The sequence below is a fragment of the Choloepus didactylus genome, chromosome 9, assembly GCF_015220235.1.
Source record: "Choloepus didactylus isolate mChoDid1 chromosome 9, mChoDid1.pri, whole genome shotgun sequence".
NCBI classification, from domain to species: domain Eukaryota; kingdom Metazoa; phylum Chordata; class Mammalia; order Pilosa; family Megalonychidae; genus Choloepus; species Choloepus didactylus.
Window position 1 is genome coordinate 119,916,193 of NC_051315.1, and position 13,996 is coordinate 119,930,188.

The 13,996-nt window shown below is 43.1% G+C and overlaps 1 protein-coding gene across 5 annotated transcripts in view; it reads right to left on the reverse strand.

Annotated features, from left to right (window-relative positions):
- Nucleotides 1-13,996, reverse strand: part of COL4A4 (collagen type IV alpha 4 chain) — a 141,912-nt gene that overhangs the window by 8,959 nt on the left and 118,957 nt on the right. For all 5 annotated transcript variants that reach the window (XM_037848455.1, XM_037848454.1, XM_037848453.1 and 2 more), the window contains 4 exons: nucleotides 13,383-13,538; nucleotides 11,122-11,229; nucleotides 9,995-10,003; nucleotides 6,706-6,831 (listed from right to left, as the gene is read on the reverse strand). In XM_037848455.1, coding sequence (XP_037704383.1) covers nucleotides 6,706-6,831; nucleotides 9,995-10,003; nucleotides 11,122-11,229; nucleotides 13,383-13,538 — 399 coding nt within the window. The remainder of the gene's footprint in view (nucleotides 1-6,705; nucleotides 6,832-9,994; nucleotides 10,004-11,121; nucleotides 11,230-13,382; nucleotides 13,539-13,996) is intronic.

Consider the following 13,996-nt stretch of genomic DNA (forward strand, 5'->3'; position numbering starts at 1 on the left):
ACAGGGGCCAGCGCTGCCCTTCATGCTTTGACTATGTGGCATTAGCACATTTAGTTCTTGCAGCTATGAGAAACTGGCATGACACACTCTCCACTTTGCAGCTGGGGTAACTGAGGCTCTGAGAGGTCACCTGCTTACGGTCAATGACTGGTTAAGGGCAGAGCAGGATTTGAAGCCTGGCCGGGGAGATGCTGAGAGAGGGGTTTTCACATTTTCTTTATGTTCTTGTGTATTTGACTTTTAATTAACTTAGGTTGAATATACATGGTTTTTATAATTAAACATTATCCTTAGCAATAATGATTTAAAAAAAAAACCTGGATGGAGGAATGAACAAAATTTAATAGGATTCAGATGGGGGATCAGTTAAATTGGCAGCAAGATAAGAGCAACAATTAACAAAATAAAATAAAACAGGTTTTGTTTGAGCGCGACATGCTCGACACCATGCTGGCCCCTTACTGGACCCTCCGTTCAGCCTTCACGGCAGCCACGGGACTGGTGCCAGTTCTTGTGGTGGTGAGATGGCGGCTCAGGAAGGCCATGGAGCTGAGCCCATGTGCAGAGGACACGTGGACCCAGCCATTGCCTGTCACCCACCAGACCCTGGTTCTGGGCCCCTTGCAGGGCAGGAGAGAGCTGGGGTGCACTCCCAGAGGGCAGAAGCAAGCAGGGGACCCTGGCGGCAGCCTCACTAACACTGGAGGGGCTCCTTCCACATTTGGTTGCTTTTGGTCAAGACGTGACTTCATTAGCCACAGCTTCCCTTTGATCAGGGTGGCAGGCACAGTCACTGCCTGTGGGGGACTTAATTGCCATTAGTCCAATTACTTTTCTATCTTCTTCAGGTTTCCTGTCTTACTTCGTATTCTCTCTCAGTATCTCAACCATCTATTCAAAGGTGGCTCACTTGTGCCTCCTGACATCGCCCTCCCATGATGGTGTGACGATGACAAAGCCTTCAAGAGTGCAGAGCTGCAGATGTCAGTTCACCACTGGAATTCACTGAGCAGCCTCCCCCTCTCCTCTATTTTTAGGCAGCAGCCTTGCTTGGGAACATGGAAGGAAAGGGTTCCCACCCATAAAATATCTCTGTTACTAAAAGACACTGGCCCAAATCTTTAATTTGGTGCCTTACCGCACTGGCCCTGTTGTGAAAAAGATGCATGGTTTAAGGGGGCTTGATTTGCCTTTTGGCAAGTTAGCAGAAATCAAAAAGTTCATAGTCGAGAGTGGGTGATCAGTTTCCCTCTCTGTAATGCTTCTAAGTCCCTGCCCCGTGACTCGGTTGCCCCAGGTCAGGCCCTAACTGTGCATTCCCACTTAGCCCAGTAGCTGACCAGCTCAGAGCACCCCTGGGCTCTGATCTCCCCCCTCCAACTGACCTAAGCAACATCTACAGGAAACGGCTTAAACATCACAGAGACGCAGTCACTGTTGCTTCTGAGAACAGAAGCTCAAAGAAGTTCTGGAATAGTGGTTCTCGAACTAAATCAGCGGCTGCTTAGGACACTGGGGTGGAGCCTGAGAATCTTCATTTCTAACAAGTTCCCAGTTGACGCCGAGGCTGCTGGTCCTGGGACCACATTTGAGAACCACTGTTCTCGATTATAGCTTAAATTTTAAGTCTTTTCGTGATGAATTTGGTGTTATTTTGAAAACCCTAAATCTCTGCTTATCCTTTAAACCAGAAATTCTACTCAGGGAATTTCTCTTACTGAAATAACAATAACAACAACAATTACAAATATACATGCCACTTTTTCTGCATCAAGCCGTGTTCTAATCCTAACAATCTTGCCTTTTGACAGTCGAGGAAACTGAGGCACGGAGCAGTTATGTGGTAGAGCCTGAGTTACAAACAAAGGCTAGTTCCAGAGGCTCTGTTTTTAACCACTGGACTCACAGTAGACTCATTAGCTCATCACAATTGGGATGCTTGTACATACTTATCTAGAGGGAAACTTACGCCTGGGTCTCCTATCATAATGAGAAAGTGGAAGCCCCTTCGATCACTGTGGTTCCTTTGAGCACAGAGCCTGGGCCAGCAGCTTCAGCCTCACCTGGGAACTTGTTAGACCCGCAGAATCTCAGACAAATCAGAAACTCTGGGGGTCAGGCCCAGCAATCTTTGTTTTAACCAGCTCTCCAGGTGATTCTGATGTTCCCTAAAGCTGCCTTAAGTGTTCCCTGCTGTCTTTCCCTCCCAACCCTCCACTCCCCCTGCCCCCTTTACAAACTCCCATGGTTCTTTTTGTGCACACTCAACACACCTGTTCTGATTTGGTCAACGCCTTCATTTCCTGCTGCCCTATTGCTCCAAAGGGCAGGGCCTTGTTGGATTAATTTATTTCTAGCAGAGCAGCTGGCACCCAAGCAAACAATAAATAATTCATGAATGTGGTGGTTAAATAAATTATGGCGCAATCATCTAAGGCAATACTCTGCAGCCTTCCCAGATAATATTGCAGGAAAATATGTAATGATGTGGAAGTAATAGCATGTTAAGAAGAGCGGTTTGCAAAGGAGAGGGCATATGATGATCTCTTTTTAAAAAGGTGCCAAAAGAAGCCAGAAAGATATACAGGCAATTGTACTTTTTATGTTGTGTCTAGTTTCTTTGTTTACCTTTTCCTAAATTTGTGTAATAAGGACTTTATTTTCTCATTTACTAAATGACTCCTTCCTGAACTGATGCTACGATCTCCTATTGCAGCTCTTCCTACATGGCTAGTTCTCAAACTTGGGTGATTCTGCCCCCCAGGGGCCATTTAGCAATGTTTGGAGACATTCTTGTTTGTCACATGGAAGGGGAGCTGCCTGCACCTCGTGGGTAGAGATCAGGGATGCTACTCAGCGTCCTATGGTGCCCAGGACAGCTCCAAGTGACACAGCCCCAAGTGTCAGAAATACTGAGGTTGAGAAACCCTGCCCTTCACCACGGACACATCCAAATGGCCAGGCAGTTATTCACCAGATATTTATCAAGCACCTCCCATGAACTAGGCCTGAGAGGGACTCAACACTGAACAAGACAAAGTCCTGCCTTCAAGCACCTTATAGTCTCTAGAGCCGGGCTTGGCAGATGACAGCCCTGCTGCCAGTCCTCGTAACTAAAGATGTATCAGAACACAGCTGAGCTCATTCACTGACGTATTATCCATGGCTGCCTTCCTACCACAGCAGCACAGGTGAGTAGTCGCAACAGAGACCACCTGTCCCATGAAGCCTAAAATATTTACTATCTGGGTCTTCACAGCAATGTTTGCTGACCCCTACCCTGGGGAGATGTTCACAAATAAAGCAGGCAAGTACAAATACCTCCGGGATGTGACTGAGACAACAGGACGGTCGATAGAAGAAACTACAGGAGCCCAGAGATGGGCACTCAACCCAGTCTTGGAGTTTAACAGGTAAAGCCTCCCCAGGAGGGAGACTTTGAAATTGAGACATGGAGATGTAATCCAAGTGAAGGGTGTTTGGGCAGAGGGAACAGCATGTGCGAAGGCACAGAAGAGAAGGGCGACATGGTCCCTGCAGGGCTTAAAAGGAGGAGAGTGTGGCCGGAGGAGATTGTCCCAGGGAGAGGAAAGGCAAAATTTCAGGAGTTTGATTTTTTTCTTAAGGGAATGGAGAGCCAATGGTGGGATTAAAGCTGGGGAGTGACATCTCACTTGTACTTCCCTCTCTTACACGCGCCCCACCCTTTTATAACCATCTGAAATGCATTCCCCCATCAAACCTTACTGCTTGTAAAATTTTGTTCTAATATCACCTGCATCAGAGTTTCCCACACAAGCCTCCCTCCTTCCACCCCACCGCGGCCAGCCAGTCTCTCATGTCTGTGCTCTGTGCTGATGGAACAGCATGCCGAGAGGGTATTCCTGGCATTTTGGGCGCTGTCGGCATGCCTTCCCACCCCATGAATTTCAAGCTCATCCTTTTGGAATGTCCCACAGTCCCAGGACTGTGTTCAATACATCGTTACCATTCAATTAGTGAGAAAAGAAACATTTTCTTCTCCACGTCTTTGTGAGGAGAGCCTTCCCCTTTCTGGAAACTGGGCAAAATCTCCTCATTTTAGAAGACACTGCTCTGTGGGAGTTGGAGCATCTCTTCTACCAGCTTCAGAGAAAATATCTGTTACTCTGGGAAGCACATAGCACCCTGAGGGTGGGCTGAGAGCATCCCTTTGTCTGTCCCACCCAACGACAACACCAACACGTGGTCCCTGTGCTATTCTGCAAAGGGCTGCCTGGGTGCTGAGCAGCCAGAGGGCCTTGTGGGTGTGTGAGAGTCTCCTCTTTTACTGCAGAGGCAGCAGGTATCCCTCCTGATGGACAGGCATGTGCGAGATCACTGTTGACTGGGAAGACTTCCCACGCCAGATGCTACAATACAGGCTTTGTTCCCTTGAGTGGAAGACAGAGAAATTGTCAGGCTGATGACATTTCCCAAGAGACAAGAAAGGATGGCTCTTGTTATCCCAGCACCTTCCACTACATGGACTAGTTCACTTTTAGAACTTGTTGTAAGGAGTGAGACTAAATCTAAACATCCTCCTATGTCGGATGGATCACCTCCCCGGACAGAGTCAAGGGTTGAAGGTAAACACAACCCTAACAGGATGTGGTTGCATCCATTAGGCAGTAACAGTGCCAGACAAAATGGAAACCACCTTTGCGTTCATTACAGGAACCTGCAACTTTGAGCCCCTGCCCCACCACCGGAATCAAAAGCTGTAGATCAGAGAGATCTGAGCGGAAAAGTGTTAGCCGTTCTGGGTAGAGGACTCTTAGCCAACAAAAGTTATACTTGGTGAGTCTGTGACCCACTCGGACTGGATTGGAAACAGCCCAAAGTTTGGTTTTCCCTGTGTAATTCTCAGCCACAGCAGTTGGTTGCAAAATCAACTTAGCAATGAGAGAGAAGGTTTTGAAGGGAAAACAGGAAGAAACCAACAATGCAATTTTAAGTGAGGGTTGTTCTTCATAAGCCAGCTGTTCCTGAACCACCAATCATGCAGGTGGTATACACAGCCCCTCGCACACCGTGGACAGAATCGCCTCTAAACAAAGACAGATCACGAGCAACAGGCACCCACATACTGAAGCCACCCAAGATCCTTAGAATGGACGTGTCACTGTTAGCAGTTGAGCAGTGTGGCCACTACAGCCAGGGTGGCCAGCAGAAACAGACAGCGAGAGGGGACTGAGGAATGCACTGCAGGCAAAGAGGCGTCCTTTATTACAGGAGTCCCCTCCTGCTTCCCCCACTGCCCAGCTGTGATGTTGACTCTTTTTGGTTCAGGGCCAAAGGAACTGGAAGTAGAACTGTATCTTGCACCACCTGTTTTTCTTGTGTTTCCCCAAACCCAAGCAGTTAGGACCCAAGAGATGTCTCCCTCATCTGGAGTCTGAGTGGTTCTTGGGTAGTGTCCAAAAGAGCTCTGGAGCCTTCCTCAAATTAATAGGGGTTTGGGTTGTTTGTATTTGATGCATTGCATCTGTGTTTGTGCACGAAGTTAACTGGGTGTCAGGTGGAGCAACTTCCTTTAACAACCCACGAGCACTGGGAATGGGATTAGTAGTTATTTAACTTCTCTTTTCTTTGGCACTCGTTGAATGGAAAAAAGTTTTCTGTCAGTCAGTGTAACCGGTCTCTCTACCTCATTTTAAACCACACTGCCCTGTGGTGTGTATATTTATACTATCAAAGGGTGGTCTCCCCACCTTTAAAAAAAATAATAACTTCCAAGCGGAGGCTGTGGCTATAATCAGGTTCTGAAAATTCAATTCAGTAAATACATCCAGATACCTGTTACTTTTTATAAAGAAGAGTACTAGATGTTGTGGACAATACAAAGATGAATAAGATGTGTCTTCTCTTTTCACATGTGCCCCACCACATTGGGTCATTTACAGAGAGATTAGGGAGTCTGGGCAGGGATTCTAGAGGTTACTAATTCCTTCAGATCAATTGACAGTGCCCTCGTGCCTCTTTGGATGATTTGTACATCTTGAATCGTGGGCACTGCCGATTGGTCTAAAGGGATCAGTAACCTCTAGATTACCAGCCCCAGACTCCCTAATCTCTCTGTAAATGACCCAATGTAGTGGGGCACAAGTGAAAAGAAAACAAACTATCTGCGAGACACTTTTAAAAGAATGATTTGGTTTAAATGCTTAAATAGGGACCCTGCTAGTGTGACAATGACTGAGTCATTCTCAGATCAATTAAATGAGCAATGTGGTCATTGCCAAAAGATAGAGAGACCCTGCTCCTTTTTCCTGCCCCTCCTCTAGGTGACACATCTCTTTCTTCCCTTCTTGTAGACTGTTTCTGCTCCATAGGGCTCCAATTCAATAGTTTTTAATTCAAAATAAGTCAAAAGCTACTAATGACTAGTTGGAGAGCAGCTACTTTGTTGTGCTAAGAGGACAAAACTTCATGTTCAAAAACCGGCAAAGTATAAAAGATTTAAGCAGGAGTTCAGCATTAACATAGAAGGGGTGTATCAATCCGCTTAGTACATGATTAAACCTTTGGATAAATGTAGAAAAATGTATAAGGTGAAGGAAATTTTCATTGCTTCATCCTCACTAGTTTTTAAGAATTCATACAAAAACCTGTACAGCAAACACCTAGATTTTCAATTCGGCAACATATGAGGTGATCAATGAACTATCAGAGAGAGACTCGTACCTGGTCCTGGGGGGCCTCTCCCTCCAGGGGGGCCCATGGCTCCTTCGGGTCCTCTTGAACCCGGCACCCCAGGAAGCCCAGGGATTCGGGGGCAGGAATCCACATCTGCAGGTGGCCCAGGTTCACCTGAAATTGTAATCACCGCTTGTGTGATTACAAACAAACACCTTCTGCATTTTCAAGTCAAAGACAGACTTCTGGCATCATGCTGAACTTTCAACAAGAGTGTCTGGTGAACCAATGTACGCTCCATGAAGTCAGGAACTTTGTCTCATTTGCTGTGAGGTGCATGGTAAACTTCCAGAAAGTATTTGTTGAATACAAGGATGGATGGATGGATGGATGGATGGATGGAATATCAGAGGAAGAAGTATGAAGTAACAGAAATTGACTGAGGCAACAATAATTTGGAGAGCTTGACAAGATTTCCAGAGTTCGGACCACTTTTTCCTGGGGAGCCCCGAGGTGGCACCGGGAAAGGAACTGGTGGGTTCCTAAAGCTAAGCTAATGTCTCCCTAAATCATTACTCTCCATTGCAATCCCGGGGTTTCCATAATGTCAGTTACTCAAATAGATAAGAGTTTCAGGATTTCCAGAGGCTCTAAAGCAGTGACTGTGAACCTTGAATGTGTGCTAGAATCATCCAGGGGAGTTGTAAAAATAAGCTGATGCTGGTCCCACACTCAGAGACTCTGGTTTCATTAGTATAGGATGCAGTCTGGGCAGGGCCCTCACCCTTGGCTGTCCATAAAATCAGCTGGGGAGCTTTTCAAAAAGTACTGATGTCCAAACCCCATTCAGACTTCTTAAATAGAAATCTCTGGAGCTGGGGCCCAGATCAGTATATTTTAAAAAACTCCTTGGGGGATTCAAATGTCAGCCAGACTTGAAAAGCACTACAGTAAAGGTGTAGTTCTCAACTGCAGCATATCAGGATGGTCCGGCAGCCGTGTTAGAGCACAGACTGCTGGGTCCATGGTGGAGGATAGAGCCCCACGGTCGGCACTGCTAACAAGATCCTCCCAGGTGGGGCTGATGGTGCTGATCTGGGATTTCACTTTGAGAACCTGCTCTAAAGGTTTGAAATCTGTTTTTTTTTCCCCCTTGGTTACATTCATATCTTTTAAGAGTGTTTTTCTAAAGCTTTATTCAGTCACCCTGCAAACATTCCAGAAGGGTTATCGACAAAGCCATAATAATCATGGCTATAACTTACTGAATGCTTTACCATGTGTCAGGCCCTGTGCTAAGTGCTTTCCTATCAAATCCTCCGACAAGCCTGTGCATATGTGCTGTTATTACGATATTACTGATGAGAAAATTGAGGCTCAGGTGGCTAGAGATATGTGACAATAATGACAAAATTTTTATGTTATACTTAAGGAGCCTGTGCAAAATGGGCTTGAATTCTATAAGCCGTTTGGAATTTAACCCATTTCTGGTATGAAAGCACAAGCTACACTGGGCCAGATATATTTTTATGGTATATGCAGTTTAATGTAAAATCTGCCTTTTCCATTATGGTTAATTTGAGAAAGATGCATGTGAACTTCTCCTATTTTCCCTAAAATATCTGGGCCTTTCATGGTGGCAGGAGGAAGGAGAACAGGGAGGGAGGCATTTAACTGGGGCTTCTCATTTAGAGTTTTGATGTTATCTTCAAATGAGTTTATACCTATAGTCATAGAGACACTAAAAGGATTTAGATGAGAATTTATTAAATATACAGCTTTAATTTTTAAATATAAACATTTAAAATAGCAGGATTTTTCCAATTCTGATTTTGCATTTCTTATGTTTCTTATAAGCCAGAAGCTGAGAACAAGGGCTGAGGCCTCTTTTTAAAGAGCCCTAGAAATAATATATGGGGTCTGTATTCAAGGCAGTTTTCATTAGGGTTAATAACAGATGCCCAAAAAGAACAAATGCAAGCATTCACAATTTTTCTTTTATTCTTTTGAAAAACTCTTCCTAGTCTCTTGCAAAATGCCTGACATAACATAACAATTTGCTCTAGCATAAAAAAGGATTAAGTGAACACTTAATTGAAAAGAAAATTGGCATTTAAAAAAAAAACTGTTTATTGTAGTAACCAATATAGAGCACAAAATTTCCCATTTTAACCACTTTCAAGTGTACATTTCAGTAGCATTAATTATATTCATAATATTGTGCTGCATCAACTACACCCATTACCCCTCCTTTTTCATCACCTTAAACAGAAAACTACTCACCCATTAAGCTGTAACTCGCTCTTTCTACCCCGCACCCCCTACCCCTGGCAACTTATAAACTCTGATCTGTCTCTATGAAGTTTGCTCCTTCTAGGTATTTCATACAAGCAAGATCATATAACATTTGTTTTTTGTGCCTAGCTTATTTCACTCAACATGATGTCTTCAAATAGGAACCCTTATACATTGCCAGTAGCACTGTGGAATGGTGCAGCCCCTGGGGAAATCAGTTTGGCAGTTCCTCAGAAAATTGAAAATAGAATTATTCTATGACCCAGAAATCCCACTTGGTATATTCCCTAAAGAACTGAAAGCAGGGACTTGAACATTTGTACACCAATATTTACAGCAGTTATTAATCACAATGGCCAAAGTATGGAAGCAACCCAAGTGTCCATCAACAGATGAATGGTTAAGCAAAAAAAATGTGGCAAATCCAAACAATGGAATATTATTTGGTCATAAAAAAGAATGAAGTTCTGATGCATGCAAAAAAAAATGGATGAATCTTGAAGACATCAATTTGAGGCATTTTCCTTTTAACACACAAATAAATATGCTCCTTGAAAGTGGACTAAATGTTGTGATAGGAAAGGCTTGTCACAACCCCTACCAGGGTGTTAAGGGCTCATCTTTTAATGTTGTTGCTACTACATATTTTAGGGATGTTTGATATAGAATTCATATTGTAGAATTCATCAAACAGAAACCACTCACCCATTAAGCTATAACTTTGTAGAATTCATAAAAGGAACTTACATTGGTATGTAATGTAGCATTTGGCATCAGAAGCACTCAAAATCTGAACAGAGTGTGTATAACCTGAGTGTCTACACTGGATTGATACCTATAATAAGGCTCAGCATTAGGACATTTCAAATATGAGGTTACTTATCTGTGACTAGGATGCAAGGGCATTAACACCTAATATAATTACAGTATCCCATCTATAAAAATGTAGCAGATTTTAATTCTTTAATACAGTTTAAGGCAAGTATGGAAATGACTGGAAACCACAATCAGGGGGAATTATCAATTTTGTAGCAAGGCTTACCTCTTGAGCCTGAAGAGATCCAAAGCCAAGAAAACCAGGTCGTGCGACAATTTTCATATGATGAAAAGAAATTTAAATTTGTGAATTAGGACAAACATGTAATAGATTGTTTGAGAACAATCTATTATAGTATATATTGTTTAGGACAGAATCAATGACAATCAGAATGCCAGCCCCTCCTTTACATAAAAAATCCATGTCAACCTTACTGACAGGATCAGCTATGATTTCATAATGGAGTGTGCATAGCTAGAAAGATTTCAAATGAAACTCTCCTTAACAACATATAATCCTTGTTGATTTCTTGCTGCAAATATGCCCTAATTTAATGTATACAGAAATTCTGTCCATTTGAAGCCTTCTGAAAATTTCATATTAATTTGCCAAATTTCGTAGGTTATACTCAGGAAGGAAATATAAAATGAATCAAAGTGTAAGCCTTTTGTTCTGAAGTACTATGATCTATTATAAAATAATGAAGTCTATTTATTCTTTGGACTAGAGTGCTAATTTAGGAGATTGTAAAATATTCTCAACTGAAATGACAGTACTGTAATGTTGATTTAAGATTTTGAAAGGTATTATTTCTTCCAGTCTCTAATGCACATTTCCATTTGCCCTGCCTCTTCCCAACCTTTCTTCAGCTTATTTTGACCCAATGATTAAAAAGTGTTTATCTGTAGGGTTTAAGTTGAGTAGTCTTTCACCTTCACAGGAATTAATATACTATATGGAAGAGGTTAAGTAAAACATCTAGGAAAAATCAGTGGGAAATTGGGACAGGAATTGACTATTCAATCTTAATATACAATAATCAGTCAGTCTTTGCCTCTTGTTTGAGGAAACACACATATATTTACTTTAGAAATCTCATATGTAAAATCAGCTCCTGATTTTCAAAACATATTCATTCTGATAATAAATATTAGTTTACTAAGTATGAGACTTTGTAGTGCAATTCGAAATAAATATACTCTTTATATCAGAAAGGTGTTAACTCATAAAAATTTGCTAGTAAATTTCAGAATAAGTAATTACTTTCTGAAAGATGAACATAGCAGGAAATCTTTAAACACACTTCTGTGTGAAGGTTGCTCAGTAGAGATAATTTGGCCTTAGGAGCTTACCTGGAGGGCCGGGGGGCCCTTGCCTGCCTGGAGGTCCAGGTAAGCCCTTGTCTCCAGGTGGCCCGGGAAAGCCATGTGGCCCCTGGGGCCCCGGGAATCCCACTGGTCCTAAAAGGAACGTGTGAAAATGAGGGCTGTGAAATGGAGCAATATAAAGACCAGTTAACCAGTCTGATTAACTGAACACAGTGATTCACCCCAACAACACCGGAGGGCAAACTCTGCCCCAGAGTCACTTTTTGTCAGAAGAGCTGCCTCTCTCTGAAGGAATCACAATGATCGATCAAAAGGATGAAGGAAAATGGTTCCATGACCAGAACAAAACTAAATTATAACAAAAAGCCCTGTAATGCTGAACGTTCTCTGAAGCCATAAAAGAACTGGGACTGAAGCTAATGCAGGGACGGATGCTTCACTCTTTGGGGACAACGTGCCTCCCAGACGAACTGACGCCTCTTCCCATCCTCCGAGCTTCAGCCTTGCCAACCACTCAGTTCCTCACGTGTGCTGCTTCCTGATAAGCTTCTTCCCCATCCCTTCCATCCTTCTCATTCTGTAGCTCTCCATCAAGCCTGGCTTCCTCAGGGAAGCCCTCCAGAAACCCCAACAGAAGTCCAGATGCTTCCTGATACACTCGCATAGAAGTGTGTCCCTTCACTCAGAGCTCTCCTTTCAGTTTGTGTCCATGTGCTCTTAGTCTGTCTTCCACCACGAAACTCTACACTTAACAAGAGTGGGCGCCGTGTTTAAATTTCTTAACTATTGTATTCCTGGAGGTGCCTAATAAATGCTTGTGAAATAGATACATCTCCCACTGCATAAGTCTCACCATTTTCAAGGTAAACCAAGGAAACTCCCTCACCATTTTCACTGAAAAGCACTCTTTGGCCCTTATGCCCACTGGACTGGGAGATAAGAAGTGTCAATTTTTCTAACTCCCGGTATGTCCTCGGTTAGGTCACTGTTCTCTATATGGCTGTTTCCCCATTCCTGAGGTTTATGTCCAGATGGAGGATCATTCTCTAGAGTAACACCCAGGGAAGAAGAGCATCTTATCTGGGAGAGGAACGAGGTGATACAACCAGCCTCTTTCTCCTTCTTCTTGTTGACTACAGTGCTTGCACATCTATCTGATTCTGGATTTGGTTTCAATAATAGGAAGCCCACATACCTACAGATATAAGTCACATTCTCTAAAATGTATATTACTGCTAATAAAAGAGAAAAGGGTGGCTGTGTACCGTTGTACAGGTGGTACACTGCACAATTCTTGACATGCCTGAGGGATGCCACCCTCAAGATGATTTTGCTCTCCTCCTGTCCTAATCTTTTGCCTTATTTCACATTTGGTTCAGAAGTCAGCCAGGCGCTAGTCATGGGGCTTCTGCAAACTTTAACAGTCGCTTCTCTGATAACCGTTTTCTTATTCATGAAATAAGGGAGTCTAATTGGGCCATTGTTACTGGTCTCTTCTCAGCAAAATAGTTCCAGGATCCTAATAATTCTCTGAAATTCTGGTCATCAAAAAATAATGTCCCTAATATTAGCATTTAGGTAAGAATTGCTTTCAAATAAACATTTTAGCTTTAAATAGTGGGGAAAGTCAGTAACGGAAACCCTTTCATGAGTATAAAAAGCAAAGTCAGTATTCTAGAATTGAGCTGTCCAATACAGAAGCCACTAGTCACATAGGATTACTGAGTACTAGAAACACAGGCAGACCAAACTTTGCTCATGCTGTACGTGTAAGATACACACTGATTTTAAAGGTGGGAAGGAGCCGAGTCTTCTGATTTGTGAGAGGAACTAAGAACTAGGTGTGTGCAACCAGCCCTCTTCTCAGTGAGATCTCAATGATTACCTCATTGATAACTTTTCTATTCATGGTATATTAAAATAATATTTCAAAAATGTCATGTTAAAAAAGTATGAAACTTCATTGCACTTGTTTCTACTTTTTTAAATGTGGCTACTAAAAACTTAAATTGCACCTGTGGCTTCTGTAATATTGCCAGCATTCAGCACTGGTCTACATGATGATCAAGTACATGATTAGGGTCTAAAGATGAACTTGGCTTTCTTCTTTTTACTTGTTCAACTCTTACCCAAACTTGAGGCCTCTTTAGGGAAGTCAGGACAATTTGGCAATACAGTTAACTGTTTCCCTCTGAAACAGGAATGACTTCCGGGCAGAGTAACCCAGAACCTAAAGGATAAAATAATGCAAGTCCTCATACTTGAGGAACGACTCGCCTGTGTACCTTTCTGGCCGTCTTTTCCATCACATCCTGGGAAGCCTTTGTGTCCTGGGGGGCCTGGGGGGCCGGGGGGGCCTGGAGGCCCCGGCAGGCCCCGGTCACCCGTCTCTCCTTTCGGGAGGTCAGCACTCCCTGGGGACCCCGGAGGCCCGGGTGCTCCTGACCACAGGGAAGAGGCAAAAAGATTCTGTCAAAGGCTGCCCAAGAGCTTCTGAAGAAGAGAAATTTAATGGTTTACGAGCAAGGGATTCTACAGTATCAGAAATGAACTGGAAAGTATATCTCACAGAGCCCAGGTGGTGAAATGGTGCAGACAGTGTGACAGTAACTGTTAGGAAACAGTGAACCTAAGCCCAAACTTCCTTCCCTTCAGGGCAATTCCCTATGGAAGTTTCAATTTGTGGGTGTTGTCTGCATTTCTGTTCCCCTGTTTTAAAACAAATGAGAGAGAGGCTTTTGAGGAAATATGGCTGATGGCAAAGGAATGTTTACCCAATTAATTTATAATCAGATTTGGAAACAGGTGTCTACATGTAGAAATATATTGATCCCAAATCTATTTAGCTCCTGTATGTCTTAGCCCATTTTGGAAAACTTATTTTTCTCAGTGGAATATA